Here is a 21,924-nt window from a genome sequence, read left to right on the forward strand (position 1 = left end):
CCCCTGGCCCCACCTCCCTCTTCCCTGACAACTTTGCTAGCCGGCTTTCTCACTACCTCTCCTCCGATCTCCCCTCGATCATTCTCGGTGACTTTAATATCCCCATCGACAACCCCACCTACCCTGCTTCCAGCAAACTGCTCACCCTCTCTTCCTCCCTTGGTCTCATCCAATGGACCTCCTCCTCTACCCACTGCCTTGGTCACTCCCTTGATCTTGTCTTCTCCTACCTATGTAATCTCTCCGACTTCTCCATCTCTCCCTTTCCTCTATCCGACCACCATCTCCTCTCCTTCTCTCTCTCCTCTTCTCCTGCTACCCCCCCCCTGCCCAAACCTACTCTGTCCATACGCAACCTCGATGCTCTTGACCCTGCCTCTCTGTCCTCCTCTCTTGATACCCTCCTTTCTCCCCTTTCCTCCCAGGCCTGCCCCAACCAGGCGGTCTCCCTCTACAATCACACCCTCACCTCTGCTCTGGACGCGGTCGCCCCTGCCCACTCCGTCCACCCCCGCTGCTCCAAACCCCAACCCTGGCACTCCAAATTTACCCGCTTCCTCCAAAAATGCTCCCGTTCCGCCGAACGTCACTGGAGAAAATCCCGCTCCCTGGCTGACTTCCTCCACTTTAAATTCATCCTTTTATCCTACAGCTCTGCCCTCTCACTCGCTAAACAATCTTTCTTTAAATCCCTCATCTCTTCCCAGTCCTCTAACCCCCGCCGCCTCTTTGCCACCTTCAGCACTCTCCTGGCCCCCTCCCCTCCCCCACCCCCTCCTCCCTGACTGCCTCTGATTTCGCCTCCTTCTTCTCCTCTAAAATCGAGGCCATCCGACTTGAAATCTCCTCCTCCACTCTCTCTTCCACCCCTCCCACTCTTCTGTCCTCCCCCCCAACCACCTTCCCCTCCACTCCTTCCGTCCCACCACCAGCGAGGAAGTCCACTCTCTCATTTTATCCTCCCCCCCACTACCTGCCCCCTGGATCCCATCCCCTCCCACCTTCTTCGCTCCCTTTCCCACACCACCTGCTCCCACCTCGCTCACCTCTTTAATCTCTCCCTCTCCACTGGCATCTTCCCCTCCTCCTTCAAACATGCTCTCGTATCCCCCATTCTTAAGAAACCTAATCTCGACCCCACTTCTCTCTCGAACTATCGCCCCATATCTCTTCTCCCTTTTGCCTCCAAAATTCTTGAGAGGCTCGTCTGCAGCCGTCTCACCTCCTACCTTTCTGAATACTCCCTCCTTGATCCTCTCCAGTCTGGTTTCCGCCCCCTCCACTCCACTGAAACTGCCCTGGCTAAAGTCACCAATGACCTCCTCTCTGCAAAAGCCAGGGGCCACTTCTCCCTTCTCATCCTCCTTGACCTCTCTGCAGCCTTTGACACCGTTGACCACCCCCTCCTCCTTCACACCCTCCAGTCTTTTGGCCTCTCCGGCCCAGTCCTGTCCTGGTTCACCTCTTACCTTACTCACCGTTCCTTCTCTGTCACCACCTCTGGGTCTCTCTCCCCCCCATCCACCCTTCCAGTCGGGGTCCCTCAGGGCTCTGTTCTGGGACCCTTACTCTTCTCTCTATACACCTCCTCCCTGGGTGAACTCATCAGCTCCTTCGGCTTCAGCTACCACCTTTACGCTGACGACACTCAACTATACCTCTCCTCTCCTGATCTCTCTCCCTCCCTCCTCTCTAGGGTGTCCGCCTGCCTCTCTGCCATCTCCTCCTGGATGTCCTCTCGATTCCTCAAACTTAACCTTGCCAAAACTGAGCTCATAGTTTTTCCTCCCTCTCATACCCCATCCCCTTCTGACCTCTCCATCACTGTCGACAACACCTCTATCTCCCCTGTCCCCCAACTTCGCTGCCTTGGTGTCATCCTCGACTCCTCTCTCTCCTTTGGCCCCCACATCCTCTCTCTTGCTAAATCCTGCCGCTTCCAGCTGCGCAACATCGCTCGCATCCGGCCCTTTCTCTCCCATGATGCCACCAAATGCCTTATCCACTCTCTGATCATCTCCCGCCTGGACTACTGCAACCTCCTCCTCACTGGCCTCCCCCACTCTCATCTCGATCCCCTTCGATCCGTCCTTAACGCTGCAGCTAGGCTTATTTTCCTCTCTCGCCGCTCCTCTTTTGTCTCCCCCCTCTACCTAGCCCTTCACTGGCTCCCATTCCCCTTCAGAATCCTCTTTAAGCTCCTCACCTACAAGGCCCTCGCCAACTCCACTGCGCCCTACATCTCCACCCTCCTCTCTATTCATGCTCCGTCCCGCCCTCTCCGTTCTGCCTCTGACCGTCGCCTCTCTTCCCCCCTTATAACCTCCTCCCACGCGCGTATCCAAGACTTCGCCCGCGCTGCCCCCCTCCACTGGAACAAGTTCCCTCCCTCCATCAGAACTTCCCCTAATCTGTCCAGCTTCAAACGGGCCCTAAAAACCCACCTTTTTCTTATAGCCTTTCTGTCTCCCACTTAACTTCCTACCTTATCTTCTGCCTCTGTCCCCCTACTCTCCCTCTCTCCCCTGCGTCTCTCTGTCTGTCCACCCCTCCCCTTAGATTGTACGCTCCTCTGAGCAGGGCCATCTCTCCTCCTGTTTCCACCACTTCTAACTCTGCTCTCCAGCTACTTAGCCCTCCTCCTCAAAGGTCCTCCACCCCACGTCCACTTTCGCTCCCTCCTCCCCCCTGGGGGTCTCCCTGTCTTCCGCGCCCCCCTTCTTGGGCCCCGTCATTTTCGGATCCTCCCTCCCCTTCCCCGCCCTCTCTAGCTGTGCATTGAGCGTACTGAGTTGCTGTGTTTACTGTACTGTGCTGTCTCCCATTGTATTGTGATTTTGTTTGTCTCTGTACGGCGCTGCGGATGCCTTGTAGCGCCTTATAAATAAATATTAATAATAATAATAATATAAAGTGACGCAAGCATAAAAAATAAATGGAAAATACTTATCTGTGCAAAGTATCTTCATATATAAGATTATATATTTATTTTTATGGGGATAATAAAATTATTAAGTTAAAGAATGTTTGACAAAAACATTTGGATGTATATCACAAGTTAATACCTCTCAATTTTTGCAGGACTGTCCCACAGAACAAAGGGCTTACAGGACAGCGAATGAGGTTTTGTCAGAGAGTGTGAGTGGTTAGGGGGATTAGGTTGGATTTTGGTTGACGTGGAGGAGTGATTCACACCGCTCTGGGGCTGGGCTTATTCTGTCTCAATTTTGTCTGTATAAATGTTGGGAGGTATGTAGTTGTCCTGCATCAGTATGAGAAGAACCTCACATTTCTTCTCTTTCCATTAACTAGCTCTCAACTTAATGCTTGCATCAACTTCCCTCTTTACATAATGACATTGGGCCTGATTCATTAAGGAAAGTTAAGCAAAAGTAAATAAGTAAGGCAAAACCATGTGGCATTGGCGAGAGAGGTAAATTTAAAAAGTGATGGCACATTTATATTTGGGGTAGGGCATGTCCTAGATCAACTTTAAATTTCAGTGTACAAATAAGCTATCAAGTATTTGTGTGCTACATGAACAAACAGCCAGTATTTTCCTTATGTGCAAAATAATAAACTAATTTGCACCCCTTGCCTTGCAACTTGGTTTAGTCCAGAAATCTTAAGTAAGAAAACTTTTTTTTTTTTTTGCTTAACTTTCCTTAATGAATCAGGCCCACTGTCACATGCAGCTCTGCCCAACAAAATTACAGAAGTGGAGAGGTCACACACTCCTCTCCTGCTGCTGTGACCATTCTGAGCATGAGATCGACTACAGGTTTTTCTGGCCCCATCTACTATAAAACTGAGGACATCCCAGCAGGCGCGGGCTGGGAGGTATCAGCCCCTTGGGCGCACAGGCGGCAGCATCACATGACACGCGATGCGGCCGCATCACAATGACGGTAATATAGAAAAATTATTGCATCCACGGCGGGGGACGGGGGGAGGCAGCCGGCCCGAACAGCCGCTAGACTGAGCGGCCTGGATGCCCGCTGCCCCCCTGCCCCCCGGTCCAGCATGCCCCTGCATCCCAGATGGACAGGAGTTAAAGACTGAATACGTTAAGATTTTTTTGTATTATAGAGATTCACCCTCCCTCACTAGAGACCAAACAATTTTAGGAATTTTCACCAAAGGCATGTTAAACATTTCCTGATAGTGCACTCGTCACCTGTGCTATTTTGATGCAAAACAAACTACATTAAAACTTTATATTTCATTCTAGTTTTTGTGTCTCTGTTAGCCTCTTTTTATCTAGGTGAACAGCTTCACAGTACAGTAATCCTTTACAAAAGGAATCATGGGGGTAGATTTAATAACATTTCTAAAAAGGAAAAGGGGAGGTGTTGATCATAACAAGACAATCATATTCTAGCTATCATTTATCTAGTATATACTACAAAATGATAGTTACAATCTGATTAGTTGCTATGGGCAACAACTCCGCTTTTCCTTTTTTTTAAGTTTTAGTATATCTACCCCATGCTGTAAAATGACTGTTGTGTAAAAAAACGGTTTATCTCAGGTGGGTGATTTCGATGACACATATGTAACTAGACTGAAAAATAATAGAAGTTCTCTAGTTAATATAAAGCAGTTTCGGTGTTTTTTTTTAATAAAGTTACTTTAATTTACTTATGGCAGAGGCCCAATTAAACAGCAAAAAAACATATTACTGGCAATGAATGATTTCTCCTCAGATAAATTGCTCTAAGTATGTGGCCAGTAAGCACTGGTGGGAGAGAGGGAGGTGGTAACTTGGTTAAATACATCAAAGGGCTCACATAGTCTATGTGGGCTTCCAACTAATAACCCAATTTCTCTCCTACCATCAATACAAGACAGGGGGCATTGATATTGAAAGGTGTTAGTCTTGGCAATTATCAAGAAGGTGTGAGTTAATGGTATCCATAAGCCAAGTAGATACAGGGACTTGATCATACTTGCCAACATTTTTTTTTTTTTTTCCGGGAGATGCCGGCTGGGACGTGGGCGTGCAGGGGGCGGGGCTGCGAAATCGCGTCATTTTGGCCCCGCCCCCGTGACGGAATGACGCAAATCGCGTCATTTTACAGTGGGGGCGGGGCTAAACGCAGCGATTCCGGGTGAATCGCGGCGTTTAAACTAAATTTTTCTCCCTTCCTATCAGGGAGATTGCCACACTCGTCCGGGAGACTCTCGCAAAATGCGGGAGTCTCCCGGACAATGCGGGAGAGTTGGCAAGTATGGACTTGATGCCACTTTAAAGCACACAAGCTGTAAACATCCCTCACACAAGGCCTCTGTATTTATATAGAAAATCTAAGAATTCAAAACACTATTCTTCATATTTTAAGTTTTGAGAGATCTCTGTGCCAATCTGAGCGCAGTGACAGGGGCTACATATGGGATGCCAACAATACATAGCAACTGTACAGAGAAATCACAGTTCAAATTTAGGGATTAATATTATATATCCATATCTGGTATGTAACTGACTGCACTCATATCCTGGTTAGTGCATATGCAATTACCTTTTTGTGATGCTGCTGGGAAAAAGTGCTTTACACTACCACTCTTTAGCATTCACGGATTGGGTACTACATATCTGACATTGCTTACCACCTCCGCGATCATCAGGTCGTGATAAGTAGTGTCGGATTTTTGTAAGTTGATATTATGACTACCACCGAGCATTCACAATTATTTTCTTTGACTGATATCACAGAAGGGGGACTAAAGCAGAAATTGGAGATATTTAAAAACCTGTGTAAAACTATCCCTGGGTGTCAGTTTTTTGGACAAGTTCCCCACTGCTGCTGTTCTCCAGAATACAGATTATACTACATGAGTGTCCTATTTTTTCTCATTTTTCTCATTTTTAGTTTCTGTTATGGCATTTTTCCATATGTCATTTATCAGGTAACACAGTGGCTTATTGGTTAGCACTTCTGCCTCACAGCACTGGGGTCATGAGTTCGATTCCTGACCATGGCCTTATCTGTGTTGAGTTTGTATGTTCTCCTCGTGTTTGCGTGGGTTTCCTCCTAGGTTAATTGGCTGCTATTTAATTGACCCTAGTGTGTGTGTGTGTGTGTGTGTGTGTCTCTCTCTCTCTCTGTCTCTGTGTGTGTTAGAATTTTAGACTGTAAGCTCCAATGGGGCAGGGACTGATGTGAGTGGGTTCTCTGTACAGCGCTGTGGAATCAGTGGCGCTATATAAATATATGATGATTGTATGTTTTATTATATCCAAAACCCTGTACCTTTTTATATTAAATCTAAAATGTAATTAATTTGTCCTTGTCACTATAACAAATTCTTGTTTACTTTGAAGGTTTTAGAAGAAAAGTATTGTGTGGCTGTGTTAACTCTTTGTTCGCTTGGCTATGTGTATCTTTTGTGTGCTACAGTGGTGGCAGAGAATTGCTGCCACCACTTGGAGAGTGTGCTAGGTGTTGGCAGCGATTCAGTTGTGTATAGATGTCAGAGAACTGTTTTGTGATGTGCTTCCGCTAGATCAGTATCCTGGATAGGTGAGTGTAAGATTGAGTGCTGAAATCCTGCTTAATCCCTTGCAGTAACATTATATATAGTCTTGGACACAGTGAGAGCATTTGGGACACCACCATTACAACATACTATTTTTTAGCAACAACGTTTAATTAATGCTTAAAACTACTAAACATTTGAACATTTTGCGTAGAGTTTAATAAAAAAAAAAAATCCAACAAAATGACATTACAGTTCAATGCCACATAAAACAATAGCCACACTTGCCTTTAGTATTGAAATTGTAGCAATTTGCTGTCCCTCTGGTCAAATTAGACCTGTAAGGATATGCTCTCTCCACTAGTAATAACGCCAATAAACTCCAAAGAAGCATGCTGGCTGGCACAGTACATTTTAGAGTGGAAATTCCAAAGCTTAGACCAGAAAAACCAAAGGTGATGTCCACAGTGTATGATGCGGAATGTTGGTCGAATTCATTCAGAAACTAAGTAACCATTTACGAGACTGCATTATGTCTACATAAATACTAAATAAACAACTATTGTGAGTTGTTTAAAGTATGTATGTAAAGGAGATTTGCCATGCATTCCTGTTGGAAACAAAAATATATGACACAAAATGATGAAACGACACAACTCATACTAGCTAGACAATGTCACTGCATAATACCAAGACTCTCTCTTAGACTGGATGCTGTTTTTTCCATCTGTTCAATATTCCACTGATATTGTCTTCTGTTCAGCTGCACCTTGTTCAGTTGAGAATGCAAACGTTTCAGTATAGCATCATACCTCTTCTTCTGCACCTATTAAAAATAATTGAGATACTGTATGTGTTTAAATTCTAGCATTTGTTTAACTGTGTACTGAACCACTCTGTGTTATACTATTCTGGTTAGCAGTCATGACATCATGTGATATTGCTACTCACAATAATCTAACAAGTGATATAAAATCAAATGTTAGGGCACTTTTGAAATATTTATGTGCAATGAGCAAATATTTTGTTAATTAGCCTTGTAATTATTTTCACACATCAGGGGTAACCTGCATTGATAAACCAAAACTAGAGTGTTCCACATTTTTTACAAAATAGCCATGGATATTTTAATGGCCCTCTTATTATTTTGTTATAGTTTTGGGGTGAGATCAGGGCGGTAAATGTATCATACCCCTGTTTTTGCAACTCGCGGGAGATCGGCGTCTTTGCAGCTTAAATTTAAAGCGGCGCTGCCTTGTAAAGGGAAACTTCCCTTTTCAAGGCAGCGCCGCTTTAAATTTAAGCTGCGAAGACGCCAATCTCCCGCGAGTTGCAAAAACCGGGGTATGATACATTTACCCCCAGATTTCTATTCAGTTTACAACCTTGGCTAGATTTATGATTAGACGCTGGTTGAAGTATGGTTTGAGCTGCTTGATGTTACATTTTGTTTAGGAGTGTCTTTTGTTTCCTTCTCTGGGAGAAAGGGGATAAAAAAGAAATGTGTTTCTTGGGACCCTCAGAGATGTTTTATATTGTAAGTATAATTAATATTTAATCTTTATTAGTATTCCTTAAAATATTCATCAATCCTGATTGTTCAGGCAGTAGCAAAATATTTAAAAACTGAAGTGACCTAAAATTGTATGATTAAAACTGCAGTATGAAACTGCTGTGCCTTGTTGTATGATTGTATAATTATTAAATACACATCTTATTTGAATATATAAGGTACTCCTGTAATTATTTACTGCAATTAGTTAATACATAGACCTTTTCTGATTTCCAAGAGAAATGAATTTCTATTAGGAGGATGCACGTCTATGACAATCTTTCGACATTTTAAATTATAAGGATCTTTTATCCTAATTTTGAGTTGTATCAAAGTAATTGTATCTCACATTGTGAATTACTTTCTATACATAGATTTAATTTGAAGAATAATTATATGTTCATTCATTAATTGATGAAAAAGAGTCAACTATAGTATCCTTGAATAATTAAATAGCTATGTTTTTATATAACTGAAGTCTTGTGTATACATATTGCATGTGGATTAGTTTATATCATTGCCCTTATTAAGGAAATTGCTGTGCATCCACTCAGCTGTAATATCTTTAGTAGTTAAGTAACTAAGATCTCATACTGTTGCAGTCTTAAGGATTTAACTATAGTCTCTTAGATTTAATAGTATAACAATGTAACACATAGATCGTTCGGATTCACTACTACAACGTGTCTACTACTCAGTTATGCAGGCAGAGTATCCTGCAGGGACATTCATGCCGTTTTTATTTGCAGCTCTAATGAACACATTCATTCAATCCCGGTATTAATTTCTATATAACGTTACACTATTGCCTGTTATGTATTATCCCCAAAAACTTAGTAAGTAGTTCTAGTATCCTTCAAAAATTGCCATCTAATATTAGATATCAGGAGTAGACATATAACAAGACAAACACTTTTTCAAGGCACACATAGCTTTTTTTGTTTGTTTGTTTTTACCTTTTCTCCTCTTTTTCCCCCAAGATTGTTTCAATACAAATGTGTGGGTGCATCTCTCCCCCCAAAAGACATAATTAGATATATGACACAACAGGAGAGACGTTAAAGAAGTTTTCCAAAGGTGGAAAAACTACTTATAAGATCACTGATAACTAAATACTCCCATATTTGTTACTCTCCCAAATCATTCCCATGTGAAATTATAAACACATAGGGCTTCATTTAGAGTCGGACGCAGTGTGCATCTAAGACTCACATGAAAGAGTAGGAGTGTGAGTGTGCCGCAGCTTATTAGGGTATTATGAGTGGCATGCAACCCAAGTTGCGTCCCGCTCGAAATACCCTACCAAGCTGCGACCAGTTCCTGCAGCTAGCAAACTATTTGCGCCACCTAATTCCTGCCGCACTTTTTCAGTTCTGTTTGACGTGTGTTCCGTCTCCGTCTTGATCCGACTAGAGTAGTTTCTGCAGTTAGACACCCATAGTATCTGAATTATCCACGGTCACGCCTACATAACTCCGTGTTCCACCCTTTCCCTCATACTGAGACACAAGCTGTCACAGTGTACACTTGCGTCTGAAAAGCAGACGGAACTGCAGGGAACTGTTGCTTACTGCGCATGCCCCATCAGTGGAAATGTGCAGGATGCACCTGAAATGAACTTTGCATCCGACTTTAAATGAGGCCCATACTGTGAGTAACTATCCATAACCTTATTTATGACTTTTTTATACTTGCCTCAATTTCTTTTCTGAGCACAGCATGTGTTTCTTTCTCCTCTTCGCAAAACTTCTTTTTTGCACTTATAGATTGTCCAATTGCTTTGATTTCCTGACTTACACTTAGGATTTCCTCCTAGTAATAGAGAAATTAATTTGATTGTTTGAATTACATTTTGAAAAAGTAAAGTATCTAAACGCTATAGATAGTGAAATACACTACTGCATACTTATTTTATTGCAAGCATTATACAAATATTCTGCAAAAAGCTATTTTGTGCTGCAGAAAAGTAGCGGTATAAATGCTTAGTCCAAAAATAACATATTAACCACATAAATTAGTGCTGAATTTGCAAATGCCTTTTTGTTCAGTTTGCTGCTGATATTATGTGTTGTTGCCTTGTTTGTTCACAATGAGTGAGGTACTCTATAACAATAATTGCATATTAATAGATTTCTCCATATGCCTTTTACATTTTGTTAACCATTACCTAATCTCACTATCCCTTTCCTCATGTCCTCTGTCGACATCAGAATTCCAGAAAGCACATATTACAATGAAGTAAGCAAGTACAATGTTTGTCAGTCACTAGATGATATTGATATACATTAAAATCATAAATTAAAACTTAATAAAATTAATTGCAAATAAAAGAATTCTGAAAGCGCAATAAAAACCCTGCCAGCTAAAACTGAAACACTGGCTAACTGGGGTTTAATAAACATTTTATTTCAGTATTATATGATGAAATTCGAAGTGTGAAACATAAATTAATAAAATAATTGAAAAAAGAAAAAAGTTGACAGAAAACATTACAATAACACTATGCAGATTATAACTCTATTTGACAATAAAAGTACTGACAAGAAAAACCACATTGTACTAAAATATATTTCTTTAAGCACGAGAATGCACGTTGCATAAACATGGGAATTTTAATGTTTCAGTTGAGGAACTAATAAACAATATCAAATTACAAATAATCTGAAAGATTCTATACAATACATCAATGTTGACAGGAGCCATGGGGAAGTATAGGTCCTTGAAAAAATATATACTTAATCAACAGATAAAAGTGAGCTAATGTACTGAAAGAGAGAGAGAGAGAGGGAGATACACACACATATATATATATATATATATATATATTGTGGCAAGAGCTCGCTACTGCAGAAGCACACGCGTACAACTTCTTCCCTTTTATGGTTCTTTATTGTCAGGATGGTAATAATGTTTTGACACCGTATACTTGCACAGCAATTATGGAGACCCTCAACGCTTACTATACATAGTCCAGCTCTCTGTCCAGATCAGCCAGCTAGCCCAGCGTTGATCTCCCTGAACAATGAAACAAGCAGGGTTTTATACCTGACACTCCTCCCACAGGCCTAGCTTGATGGACAGGTGACACACCCACCTTCTCTTTAAAAGGAAACGCCCATCCCTGGCTCTGTTTAGACTATCAGACCCACCCTGTCTGTTTGCTGAGAGGAAGCAGCTTTTAAATCATGTAAGTAAACCAATTTTAAACTACACATATGTTTTTACCTGCTTTAATCTCCACCTAGGTACATAACTGTGCCAATGTTTTACTCTACTTCCCTGCTTTCTCTGCATATTGCCAGCTAAATGCCTCCTTTTGTTACATATCCCTCCCCCTAGTGTCTCCAAGTAGGGGGACGCGGACTTCGCGAGGAGCGCATATTTTCGTGACAACGCATCTGCATTTTTGTGTAGAATCCCGGGTCTATGTTCTACTGAGAACTTGAAAGGTTGCAGTGCCAAGAACCAGCGGGTTACCTTGCCATTTACCTCCCGGTTGTTCTGCATCCATCTCAATGGTGCATGGTCTGTTATTAAGGTGAACTCTCTGCCTAGGAGATAATAGCGCAGAGCTTCTGTAGCCCATTTTATGGCGAGACGTTCTTTCTCCACAGTGGCATATTTTTGTTCCCTTGGAAGCAACTTACGACTTAGGTACAGGACAGGATTTTCTACTCCATTCTTCTCCTGTGACAGGACTGCACCTAAGCCAACACCAGAAGCATCAGTTTGGAGGAAGAACCTCCGGGTAAAATCCGGTGCTTGTAGAACTGGGGAGGAACAAAGAGCTAACCGAAGATCAGACCAGGCGGTTTCTGCAGAGTCAGACCAGGTTAATCTATCTGGACAACTTTTTTTTAACATGTCCGTAAGTGGAGCAGCTCTAGTGGCGAAGTGGCTTACAAACCGCCTGCAGTAACCTACTAAGCCTAAAAAGGTTCTTAACTGTGACTTTTTCTCTGGTCTTGTCCAATTTTTGACTGCCTCCACTTTGTCTAGCTGGGGTTTTACATGCCCACGACCAACAATGTACCCCAAATATTTGGCTTCTCTCATGGCTATGGCACATTTCTCAGGGTTATCTGTTAACCCTGCGGACCGTAATGAAGCTAAGACCGCCTCAACTTTGGCTAAATGTGATCCCCAGTCTGGGGTATAAATCACTATATCGTCCAAGTAAGCAGCTGCATAAGCTGTGTGAGGTCGTAGCAATTTATTCATAGCCCTTTGGAAGGTGGCAGGTGCCCCATGCAACCCAAAGGGTAGGACTTTATATTGATAAAGACCATCAGGGGTGGAAAATGCAGTCTTTGGCTTGGCCGTGGAAGTCAGGGGAACTTGCCAATAACCCTTTGTTAGATCAAGGGTTGTTAAATAATTGCTACCAGCAAGATTTTCCACTAGTTCATCCACACGTGGCATCGGATAGGCATCAAACTGCGACATACTGTTTAGGCACCTAAAGTCATTGCAGAACCTAATTGTCCCATTGGGTTTCGGGACAAGCACAATGGGACTACTCCATTCACTAGTGGACTCTTCAATTACATCTAACTGGAGCCTCTTCTCGACCTCCTTTCTCACGTCCACCCGTCTGGCTTCTGGAATACGATATGGCTTCTGCTTGACAATGACTCCTGGCGCAGTGACAATGTCGTGTTCGATTAAGGTAGTGCGCCCAGGAATGGAAGAGAAGACATCCCTGTTTCGGCGAATCATTTCTTCAGTCTGTTGTCTCTGCTGAATGGACAAGGCTGGCTCTATGGGCACTTCAGACTTTTCAATGGCAGTACTCACTACCTGAGGAGAGGTTTCCTCATCATGCCAGGGTTTAAGGAGGTTCACATGATATATTTGCTCCTCCCTTCTCCTACCTAACTGGTGGATTCTGTAATTGACAGGACCGACAGCCTCTGGAACTTCATATGGACCCTGCCAATGGGTGAAAAGTTTGCTTTCCTGGGTAGGAACCAGGACTAGGACCTTGTCCCTAGGCTTGAAAGATCGAACAACAGCACTTTTGTCATAACTTTTCTTCTGTCGTTCCTGAGCCTCTTTTACATGTTGCTGCACAATGGGCCCTATCTTTCCTAGCCTCTCATACATTTGGGACACAAATTGTACCAGATTTGCTCCCACCCTTCTTTTAACATATCCAAGATACCCCTGGGCTGTCTCCCAAACAATAACTCAAAGGGACTAAACCCTGTTAAAGCTTGAGGTACCTCACGGATGGCAAACATCAAATAGGGAATAAGAGTGTCCCAATCTTTTTTCTCTTGAGCCACTGCTTTCCTGAGCATGTGCTTTTATGTGCGGTTAAAGCGTTCCACCAAGCCATCTGTTTGTGGATGGTATACAGAGGTGTGAAGCGCCGTAACCCCTAGCAACTGGCACATGTCCTTCATCAGTTTAGACATGAATGGAGTACCCTGATCTGTGAGAATTTCTTTGGGTATTCCCAAGCGTGTAAACATCAATACAAGTGCTGGACTTTATGTTTTGTAGGGGAATTGCCTCTGGATACCTGGTTGCATAGTCAAGCACCACTAGTATATATTGGTGCCCACGTGCGGATTTTTCCAGGGGCCCCACAAGGTCCATAGCTATCCGTTCAAAGGGAACTGGTACTATTGGTATTGGAATGAGAGGTGCCCTGTACATGGGTTTGGGACAGGTTCTCTGACAAATGGGACAGGACCGGCAATACTTTTTCACTGCCATGTGTACACTGGGCCAGTAAAACCTAAGCAGAACTCGTTCCCGTGTTTTATCCTCCCCTAGGTGTCCCCCACAGACATGTGTATGTGCTGCTTTTAACACTAGGGTTACATGGACCTGAGGAACCAATAATTGTTCTACTTTTTCCCCCTGTACATTAGCAACTCTATACAGGAAATTATTTTTAACAATAAAATATGGTATACCTTCTGCAGGCTGGGCGGCTTTCGCTACCCCATTTACCTCAGTCACACTTTTAAAGGCATGTTCCAAAGTGGCATCATTAAGTTGGTCCTGCAAAGGAAACAAAATTGGTATTGCGGACCAGTCTGTATCCTCACTGACAGGCGGGGTGGGCTCATCTGCGACATCACCGACCAATGCTAGTTTGGACTGTCCATGTTTCCCCACAGTTGGATGCTTTTGTGGAACTCCTGCTGTGACTCCCAGGATGGCATTCCGGTTTGGCGGTTCCCAAAGATCGATGTCCAGATGTTGTGGATTCTTAGGCGGTTCCTTTAAGATCGGGCTTCCGACCGTTGCATCAGTTGCCGGCATGTCCGGCCGAATCCGCTCACCGAGGACATAATTAAACAGTGGGAAGTCTCGCCCCAAAATGAGTGGATATGGGAGTTTAGGTGCTATGGCAGCTACCACCATAACAGTTTTGTCTTTGAATGTGACTGGTAGTATTGTTCTCTCATACTCCTCTGTTGTGCCATGTATGCAAAGAACTTTCACTTTGGGCAACCGAGTAGTTATGGTTTCGGGTAAAGCAGAGCTGGAAACCAATGAGAGTTCACTCCCCGAGTCAACCAAGGCCAGAACAAGGTTTTGGTTGATTAGCACAGTCACCCGGAACAAACAAGGACTTCATGATGTGGGACTCATGGTAAAACAGCTTGGAAATGCAGGTCCAATATGTGCTACAGAACAGTCCATGGGTTCCTGTAGTTTAGGACACTCTGCCTTAAAGTGGCCTGGCTCACCACATTCAAAACACTTCAGATTAGACAGCTTTGCACCTGGCCCTCTGTCCGTAGCAGTTTTGCCATTGGGCCCTGTGGCAAGGATTGTTAAAACCTGGCTTTTGGCGTGGCATCGGCTTTGGCACAAATGCAGATTCTTTAGTCATTTGCTGTAGCGCACAAAACCTTTCTACCACTGTGGCAAGCTCTTCATAAGTTTGTGGGTCTGATTGCAGAACCCACCTTTGCAAATCGCGGTTCAGCCCCCGAATGCAGTGATCTATAGCCAGAACTTTAATAATCCGAGAAGGCGAATTCTCCTCAGGCTGCAGCCACTTCTTTAAAATTTTAGAAAGCTCAGCCACTTGCTCTCTGACCGGTTTTTCTTTATCATAGTGCCATTGGTGATAGCGCTGGGCTCTGCCTGGCCCGGAAACTCCAATGCGAGCCAATATCTCAGACTTTAGACACAGATAATCAGAGGCCCGTTCTTCATCTAGATCCATATAAGCTCGCTGAGCTTCACCAGTCAGATATGGCGCCAGTCTCTCAGCCCAATCTTTAGTAGGCCATTTTGCACTTTTTGCAAGTCTCTCGAAAGACACCCGATATGCTTCTACGTCATCAGCTGGTGACATTTTCTGGAGAACAGGACCAGGTGGTTCATTTCTGTCATGCCTCACCTGGCTTAACTCTTCTCTTAAGAGCCTTGTGTTTTCCACCTGTGCCTCGGCGACTTGTAGCATCTGAGCTCGCTGCTGTTGCTGCGCAGCGGCCACATTCTCGAGGGTTCTCAGTAATTCTTCCATGTTGACGTCTGCGCGGGTTGGGTAGCGGAAACTTGCTTCCCGGAGCATCCCACTCCTGATACCACTTGTGGCAAGAGCCCGCTACTGCAGAAGCACACGCGTACAACTTCTTTCTTTTTATGGTTTTTTATTGTCAGGATGGTAATAATGTTTTGACACCGTATACTTGCACAGCAATTATGGAGACCCTCAATGCTTACTATACATAGTCCAGCTCTCTGTCCAGATCAGCCAGCTAGCCCAGCGTTGATCTCCCTGAACAATGAAACAAGCAGGGTTTTATACCTGACACTCCTCCCACAGGCCTAGCTTGATGGACAGGCGACACACCCACCTTCTCTTTAAAAGGAAACGCCCATCACTGGCTCTGTTTAGACTATCAGACCCACCCTGTCTGTTTGCAGAGAGGAAGCAGCTTTTAAATCATGTAAGTAAACCAATTTTAAACTACACATATGTTTTTACCTGGTTTAATCTCCACCTAGGTACATAACTGTGCCAATGTTTTACTCTTCTTCCCTGCTTTCTCTGCATATTGCCAGCTAAATGCCTCCTTTTGTTACATATCCCTCCCCCTAGCGTCTCCAAGTAGGGGGACGCGGACTTCGCGAGGAGAGCATATTTTCGTGACAACGCATCTGCATTTTTGTGTAGAATCCCGGGTCTATGTTCTACTGAGAACTTGAAAGGTTGCAGTGCCAAGAACCAGCGGGTTACCTTGCCATTTACCTCCCGGTTGTTCTGCATCCATCTCAATGGTGCATGGTCTGTTATTAAGGTGAACTCTCTGCTTTCTCTGCATATTGCCAGCTAAATGCCTCCTTTTGTTACAACATATATATATATATATATATATATATATATATATATATATAAATATATATATATTGGTGCCCTCCACTTTTCTTCCAAAAACATATTATCACACAATATATAGACTCGATACTTCTGTTTCTCACAGAATTTCCCAAAAAGCTGAAAGCAGGCAATGTGTATTTCAACCTTCATATTATGGGCATCAATTCATATCTAGAAATAGAGCATTTGAGATGACTAACCCCATTCCGGTTTCCATACTGGAAGAGAACAGGAAGTGGGAGCACAGTGCTGCAAGACTCTTCTTGTGGAGTCCTGCAGAAGAACACAGTTAAGAGACAAGGTCCCACAAGGCCATGCAACACTGTGATTCTGCACCACATCACGGCATTATTGTTACAAATTTCAGTTGCACAACAAGGGACTTAAGAGATAGTATGGAAAACTGTGTTGCCACTGCAAACCTTCGCAGTGAAGCTGTGCATATTGGAAAAAGCAGATACAGGAGTATGTTGCTTAGTACAAGGGGCTTAGGTAAAAATATATATACTGTATATTTTTTATTTAATGGTCTCTAACCATTACTTTGCACCAGATGAACAAAATTAGCCTAGTTATTCATTGTGAATCTCTGCAGCTTAGAGCTATTAAGTTTTACTCAGTAAAATCTGTAATATATTTGAATGTAGCTCACTATCATTCAGTATTTTTGGTAATGATGTCTCTCCACAGCCTTTGCCGCCTGTAAACGCTCATTTGGTATTTGTACATTTAGTGCTGCCTTAGTCTGATGTAGTACATATATGAAGCCATCATTTTTGCCAGTAGTTGCTGCATTATGGAAGTCTGACAGGCAAATTCTGGCTTTATGCTGTTCTACAACGATCAAGCTAATTTTAGGCTATAGATGCAGTATTTTACTATATGCTGGAGAGTTAATTTACCACTTTGCTGTCAGAAGGAATATGCACATACCTGACCCACGAAAGAATAAAGCATTTTTTAAATTGATTTTCTTCTGCTATCATCATCCTGAGATTATAATAAAAGAAGAAGGATTAGGGCCTGGATCCTTGTAAAATAGGTTAACCCATGCTTTGCATGAGGAAGCTTTCGACGGCAAGATCTAATCTTTTTACCGGCAATAGTAAGCTGTCGCCAGAGGTGACTCCATCTTACATAGGATAAAGCCCTGGACACACACTGGAGTTACGTTTTTTTGCTCTATAATAAATGGACCTGATAGGATCCAAAAAGAGAGTGCAGTGTAGCTAAATTGTCTGCAAGAAAATGCGCTATATTATAATGGTTATAGAATCTGCTGAAATTATGTATAAGAAAATGATCTGCTTCAGCATGTAATTTTGCAGAGTACGATAGGCATATACAGCTTTAATTAAACTTATCTGTCACTGCTGGGATATATTTATGGAAATAACTGTAGCATGCTATGAACCTAGACAAGTGTCCTTTCTATGCTGCTTAAGCAACATAGCGTGAGTGTATTGGGTTACAATATACTAGGTTTACACACAATTCACATGGACAGTTTAGGATCTTGCTGACCACGTTTCCTTAGTGCAACCACAGATTTGCTCAGAAAGCAAACATAGAGGTAAGAAACAGGAAGCATCTGCTGTATGGAGATTCCATCACAGACAGTGGACTGACACTACACAATGAGTGATGTTGTCATAACATAAAATCATTCAGTAAACTAAGACATTAGCGCAATCTGAAGTACTGACTGTAGAAAGTCATAATTAAAAGTAGAGATGGGTGGGCTCGGTTCCCCGAGATCCGAACCCGCCCGAACTTCACCTAGCTGAGTACTGAGCCGAGCAGGCTCGGTGGTCTCCTGCCCATTCGGATTCGAAATCGAGGCAAAACGTCATTGTGATGTCGTCGGATCTCAGAGCTCGGTTCTCGCGATATTTGATATTTGAAATGCATAATTACCCACCTCCACAGCAATTCATCGCCATTTGACAGAGGGAGAGAACAGGGTTAGGTCACAGGCTGTATAGAGCAGGGACAGAGCAATTATTGTATACCTTATTCTTTCAATTATTATTGAAATTCTGCTAGCAATTCTTCTAGCAATTGTTAGAGCAGGAAGAGACGAGGATAGAGGAGGCATTTTTTTTAATATTTTGCATTACATGTGCTTTGGGGTGTCCCATATTCCCCAGTGTGAAACCACAATTTTTCTGGCTGCAGAAAGTCTTATCTAGCAGCACTATCTATTGAATATTTTGCACTACAAGTGCTTTGGGGTGTGCCATATTCCCCAGTGTGAAACAATAATTTTTCTGGCTGCAAAAAGTCTTATCTAGCAGCACTATATATTTAATATTTTGCACTACAAGTGCTTTGGGGTGTCCCATATTCCCCAGTGTGAAACAATAATTTTTCTGGCTGCAAAAAGTCTTATCTAGCAGCACTATCTATTGAATATTTTGCACTACAAGTGCTTTGGGCTCATTAAAATGGATTCAAAGCAGTCCACATATAAGCAGGATCAGCAAGCAGGTGCTGGCACCAGACCTGATGGTAGTGTTCCCAGTATGTCATGTGGTAAAGCCTTTGTAAAAGTACATAGTCTTTTTAAATCAGGGAAAAAACACACCCAAATTTTTTTTTTATCGTGTTGAAGCGAAAAAGAACTGTAACTGAGGAAAAGTTAACTGCCGATAAAAAAAATTGCCAACATGCCATTCTACACACGCAGTGGCAAAGAAAGAATGAGGCCTTCACCTTTCTCTAGTGCCAGATCAAAAAATGTTACTGAGCCTTCTTCGTGTACGGTCACTCGTGACCAAGCAAGACCAAGTAATTTGCAGTCCAAAAGTGGTGCACAACTACTGTTATGTGTGAAAGCCGAGCTGCAAGAAAACAGTAAGGCAGTAGAGGAAAATATATGCTCAGAATCAGAAATGACACCAATCCCTGAGGAGAGTCCATCCAACAGTGGTATGTGTAACCGTGACCATTCTGATAGTGTACCCATAAAGAAGGGCCCTTTCAGCATTTCTGCTGATGTGTGCCTGAGCAGCCCGAGTGTAGCCAGTGATACACCAATTGAGGATGCCACTTTGGAATTAGAAGAGGATAAGGGGGAAATTTGTGTAGGCGACGAGGGCGCTAATGAGGATGTTGATGAAGTTGTTTGTGTAAGTCCTGCACCAGTGGCAGCAGTTCTGGCACGTGACAAGGTCATTGTCATGCCTGGGCATAAAATAAAAAAATCCACTTCTAATGTGGAATTATTTCTACCCAAATCCAGACAACATACACTAGCCATTTGTAGTGTATGTTAAGCCACAGTCAGTCGAGGGAGGGACCTTAACCATCTTGGAACCTCATCCATGTTACGCCATTTGACCAGAGTTCATGGCAAAGTGTTGGGAAAAACTGAAAGTTCTTCCAAAAAAATTACAAGCACTCCATCATCAGCTAGGACCCTTCGGTCACCGACATCCCGACGGCTACAAAATACACCCACAACACCATCCTCATCAATATCCTCAGTAGTGCTCAGAGTTAGCCCTGCATCCCACTTAGTAAAGCTGGATGACTCCTGCACTATAATTGATTCGTCTGAAGAAAGCGTTACTCCCACTGCTGCTGCTGTTGCTGCTGCTGGGGGTGAATCGCCATCCCAGAATAATGGCAAGAAAAAGAGGAGTCCTACATTACAACAATTAACTGTGAAACAATCATTTGCTAGGGGAAGCAAATATGACAGCAGTCACCCAGTCGCCAAGCGAATCACATACGCCATGGCTACTATGTTAGTGTTAGATCTGCATCCAATATCCACAATAAACGCAGCTGGTTTTTTACAGTTAATTGAGGTTTTGTGTCCGAGTTACAGAACTCCATCACGACACCATTTTTCCCGTAAAGCTATTCCACAACTATACGAAAAAGTGTGTAAAAATGTAGATTCTGCTGAAAAATGCCATTCTGCCCACTGTCCACTTAACCACAGATATGTGGACAAGTGGAAGTGGGCAAACCAAAGACTATATGACTGTGACAGGCCACTGGGTTGGTCATTCGCCTTCACCAGCAGGAACAGCAGCAGCATGTACACGACTACGTAACATTTGTCACAGGCAGGCCACTTTTTGTATCACCGGCTTCACTAACAGGCATACAGCTGACAATTTGTTACGAAAACTAAGAGATGTGATTGATACATGGCTTATACCACTTAGACTCTCCCCAGGATATGTAATTTCTGATAATGCCAACAAAATAGTGTGAACATTACAGCTGGTTGAATTCCATCACATTCCCTGTTTTGCTCACACCATCAACTTGGTGGTGCAGAGCTTCCTAAGAAATAACCGTGAGGTGCAGGAGATGCTTTCGGTGACCCGTAAAATTTCAGGCCATTTCAAGCATTCTGCCACAGCATGTAGGAGATTGCAGCAGCTCCAAGAACAGTTTAACTTGCCCTGCCACCCAGGGCCCTCCTAACACCATGTTGGGCCCCCGGGCACAGCAGTGCACCGGGGCCCCTATATATATATATATATATATATATATATATATATATATATATATATATATAAAAATAAAAAATATTATATATATATGGGGGGCCGTCGGAGGCAGCAAAAGAAAAAAAAAAACCTGGAAAAAAAAAAGACAATACTTAGCTTGCAGTCAGCTGGCGATCCGGCTCCCTCCATGGTCTCCTCATCCGTCGCGCTCCGCAATGGATGTCGGGCGGGCGTGATGACGTCACACCCGACATGCACTGCGAGCGCCGTATGGAGGAGGAGACTATGGAGGGAGCCGGATCGCCAGCTGACCGCAAGGTAAGTATTGTCTTTTTTTTTTTCCAGGTTGTTTTTTTTTTTTTGCTGCCTCCGACGGGCCCCCGTGGGCTGCAGGGCCCCCGGGCACCTGCCCATTGTGCCCAATGGGAAAGACGGCCCTGCTGCCACCAACTTAAGTAAGAGGTGTTAACTAGGTGGAATTCCACCCTGTAAATGCTTCAGAGGATGAAGGAACAGCGCAAAACCCTCCAAGCGTATTGCACAAGCCATGACATTGGGAAAGGAGGGGGGATGTATTTCACTCTTGCACAGTGGGGAATCCTTTCTGTGCTGTGCAAGGTGCTGAAACCATTTGAAGTTGTGACGTGTGAAGTGAGTGCAGACTCTGCTAGCTTGAGCCAAGTCATTCCCTTAATTAGACTATTGGAAAAGCAGCTTTAGAAACTGAAGGAGGAGATGAAAGAGAGCAATTCCGCAAAGTATTTTGACCTTGTAGATCAAGTACTTAATTCGTTTCACAATGATCCTCGAGTAATTAAAATCTTGAGCTCGGATCACTATGTTTTGACCACTGTGCTTGATCCAAGGTTTAAGACCTACATTGAGTCTTTGCTTCAAAATTAGCAAGATGGGAACTTTTGCAAGGAGCTATTGCTCAGCAAATTGTCCGCTGAACTGGGCCTTGGCTTGATGACGTGTCCTCCTTCAGTTTCTGAAACAGCTGCTGGTCGTAAAAAATTACATTTTCCAAAGCGAAGCAGGGAAGACGCATTTGGCAGACCAGAACA

General features: G+C 43.4%; 1 protein-coding gene across 3 annotated transcripts in view; it reads right to left on the reverse strand.

Moving 5' to 3' along the window:
* Positions 1-6,693: 6,693 nt before the first annotated feature.
* CCDC122 (coiled-coil domain containing 122) overlaps positions 6,694-21,924 on the reverse strand; it is a 45,139-nt gene continuing 29,908 nt past the window's right edge. For all 3 annotated transcript variants that reach the window (XM_075199750.1, XM_075199749.1, XM_075199751.1), the window contains 2 exons: positions 9,725-9,841; positions 6,694-7,303 (listed from right to left, as the gene is read on the reverse strand). In XM_075199750.1, the coding sequence (XP_075055851.1) occupies positions 7,154-7,303; positions 9,725-9,841 (267 nt within the window). In that variant the 3' untranslated portion in view covers positions 6,694-7,153. The remainder of the gene's footprint in view (positions 7,304-9,724; positions 9,842-21,924) is intronic.

Source organism: Mixophyes fleayi, chromosome 2 (genome assembly GCF_038048845.1).
Source record: "Mixophyes fleayi isolate aMixFle1 chromosome 2, aMixFle1.hap1, whole genome shotgun sequence".
Taxonomy (NCBI): Eukaryota; Metazoa; Chordata; class Amphibia; order Anura; family Limnodynastidae; genus Mixophyes; species Mixophyes fleayi.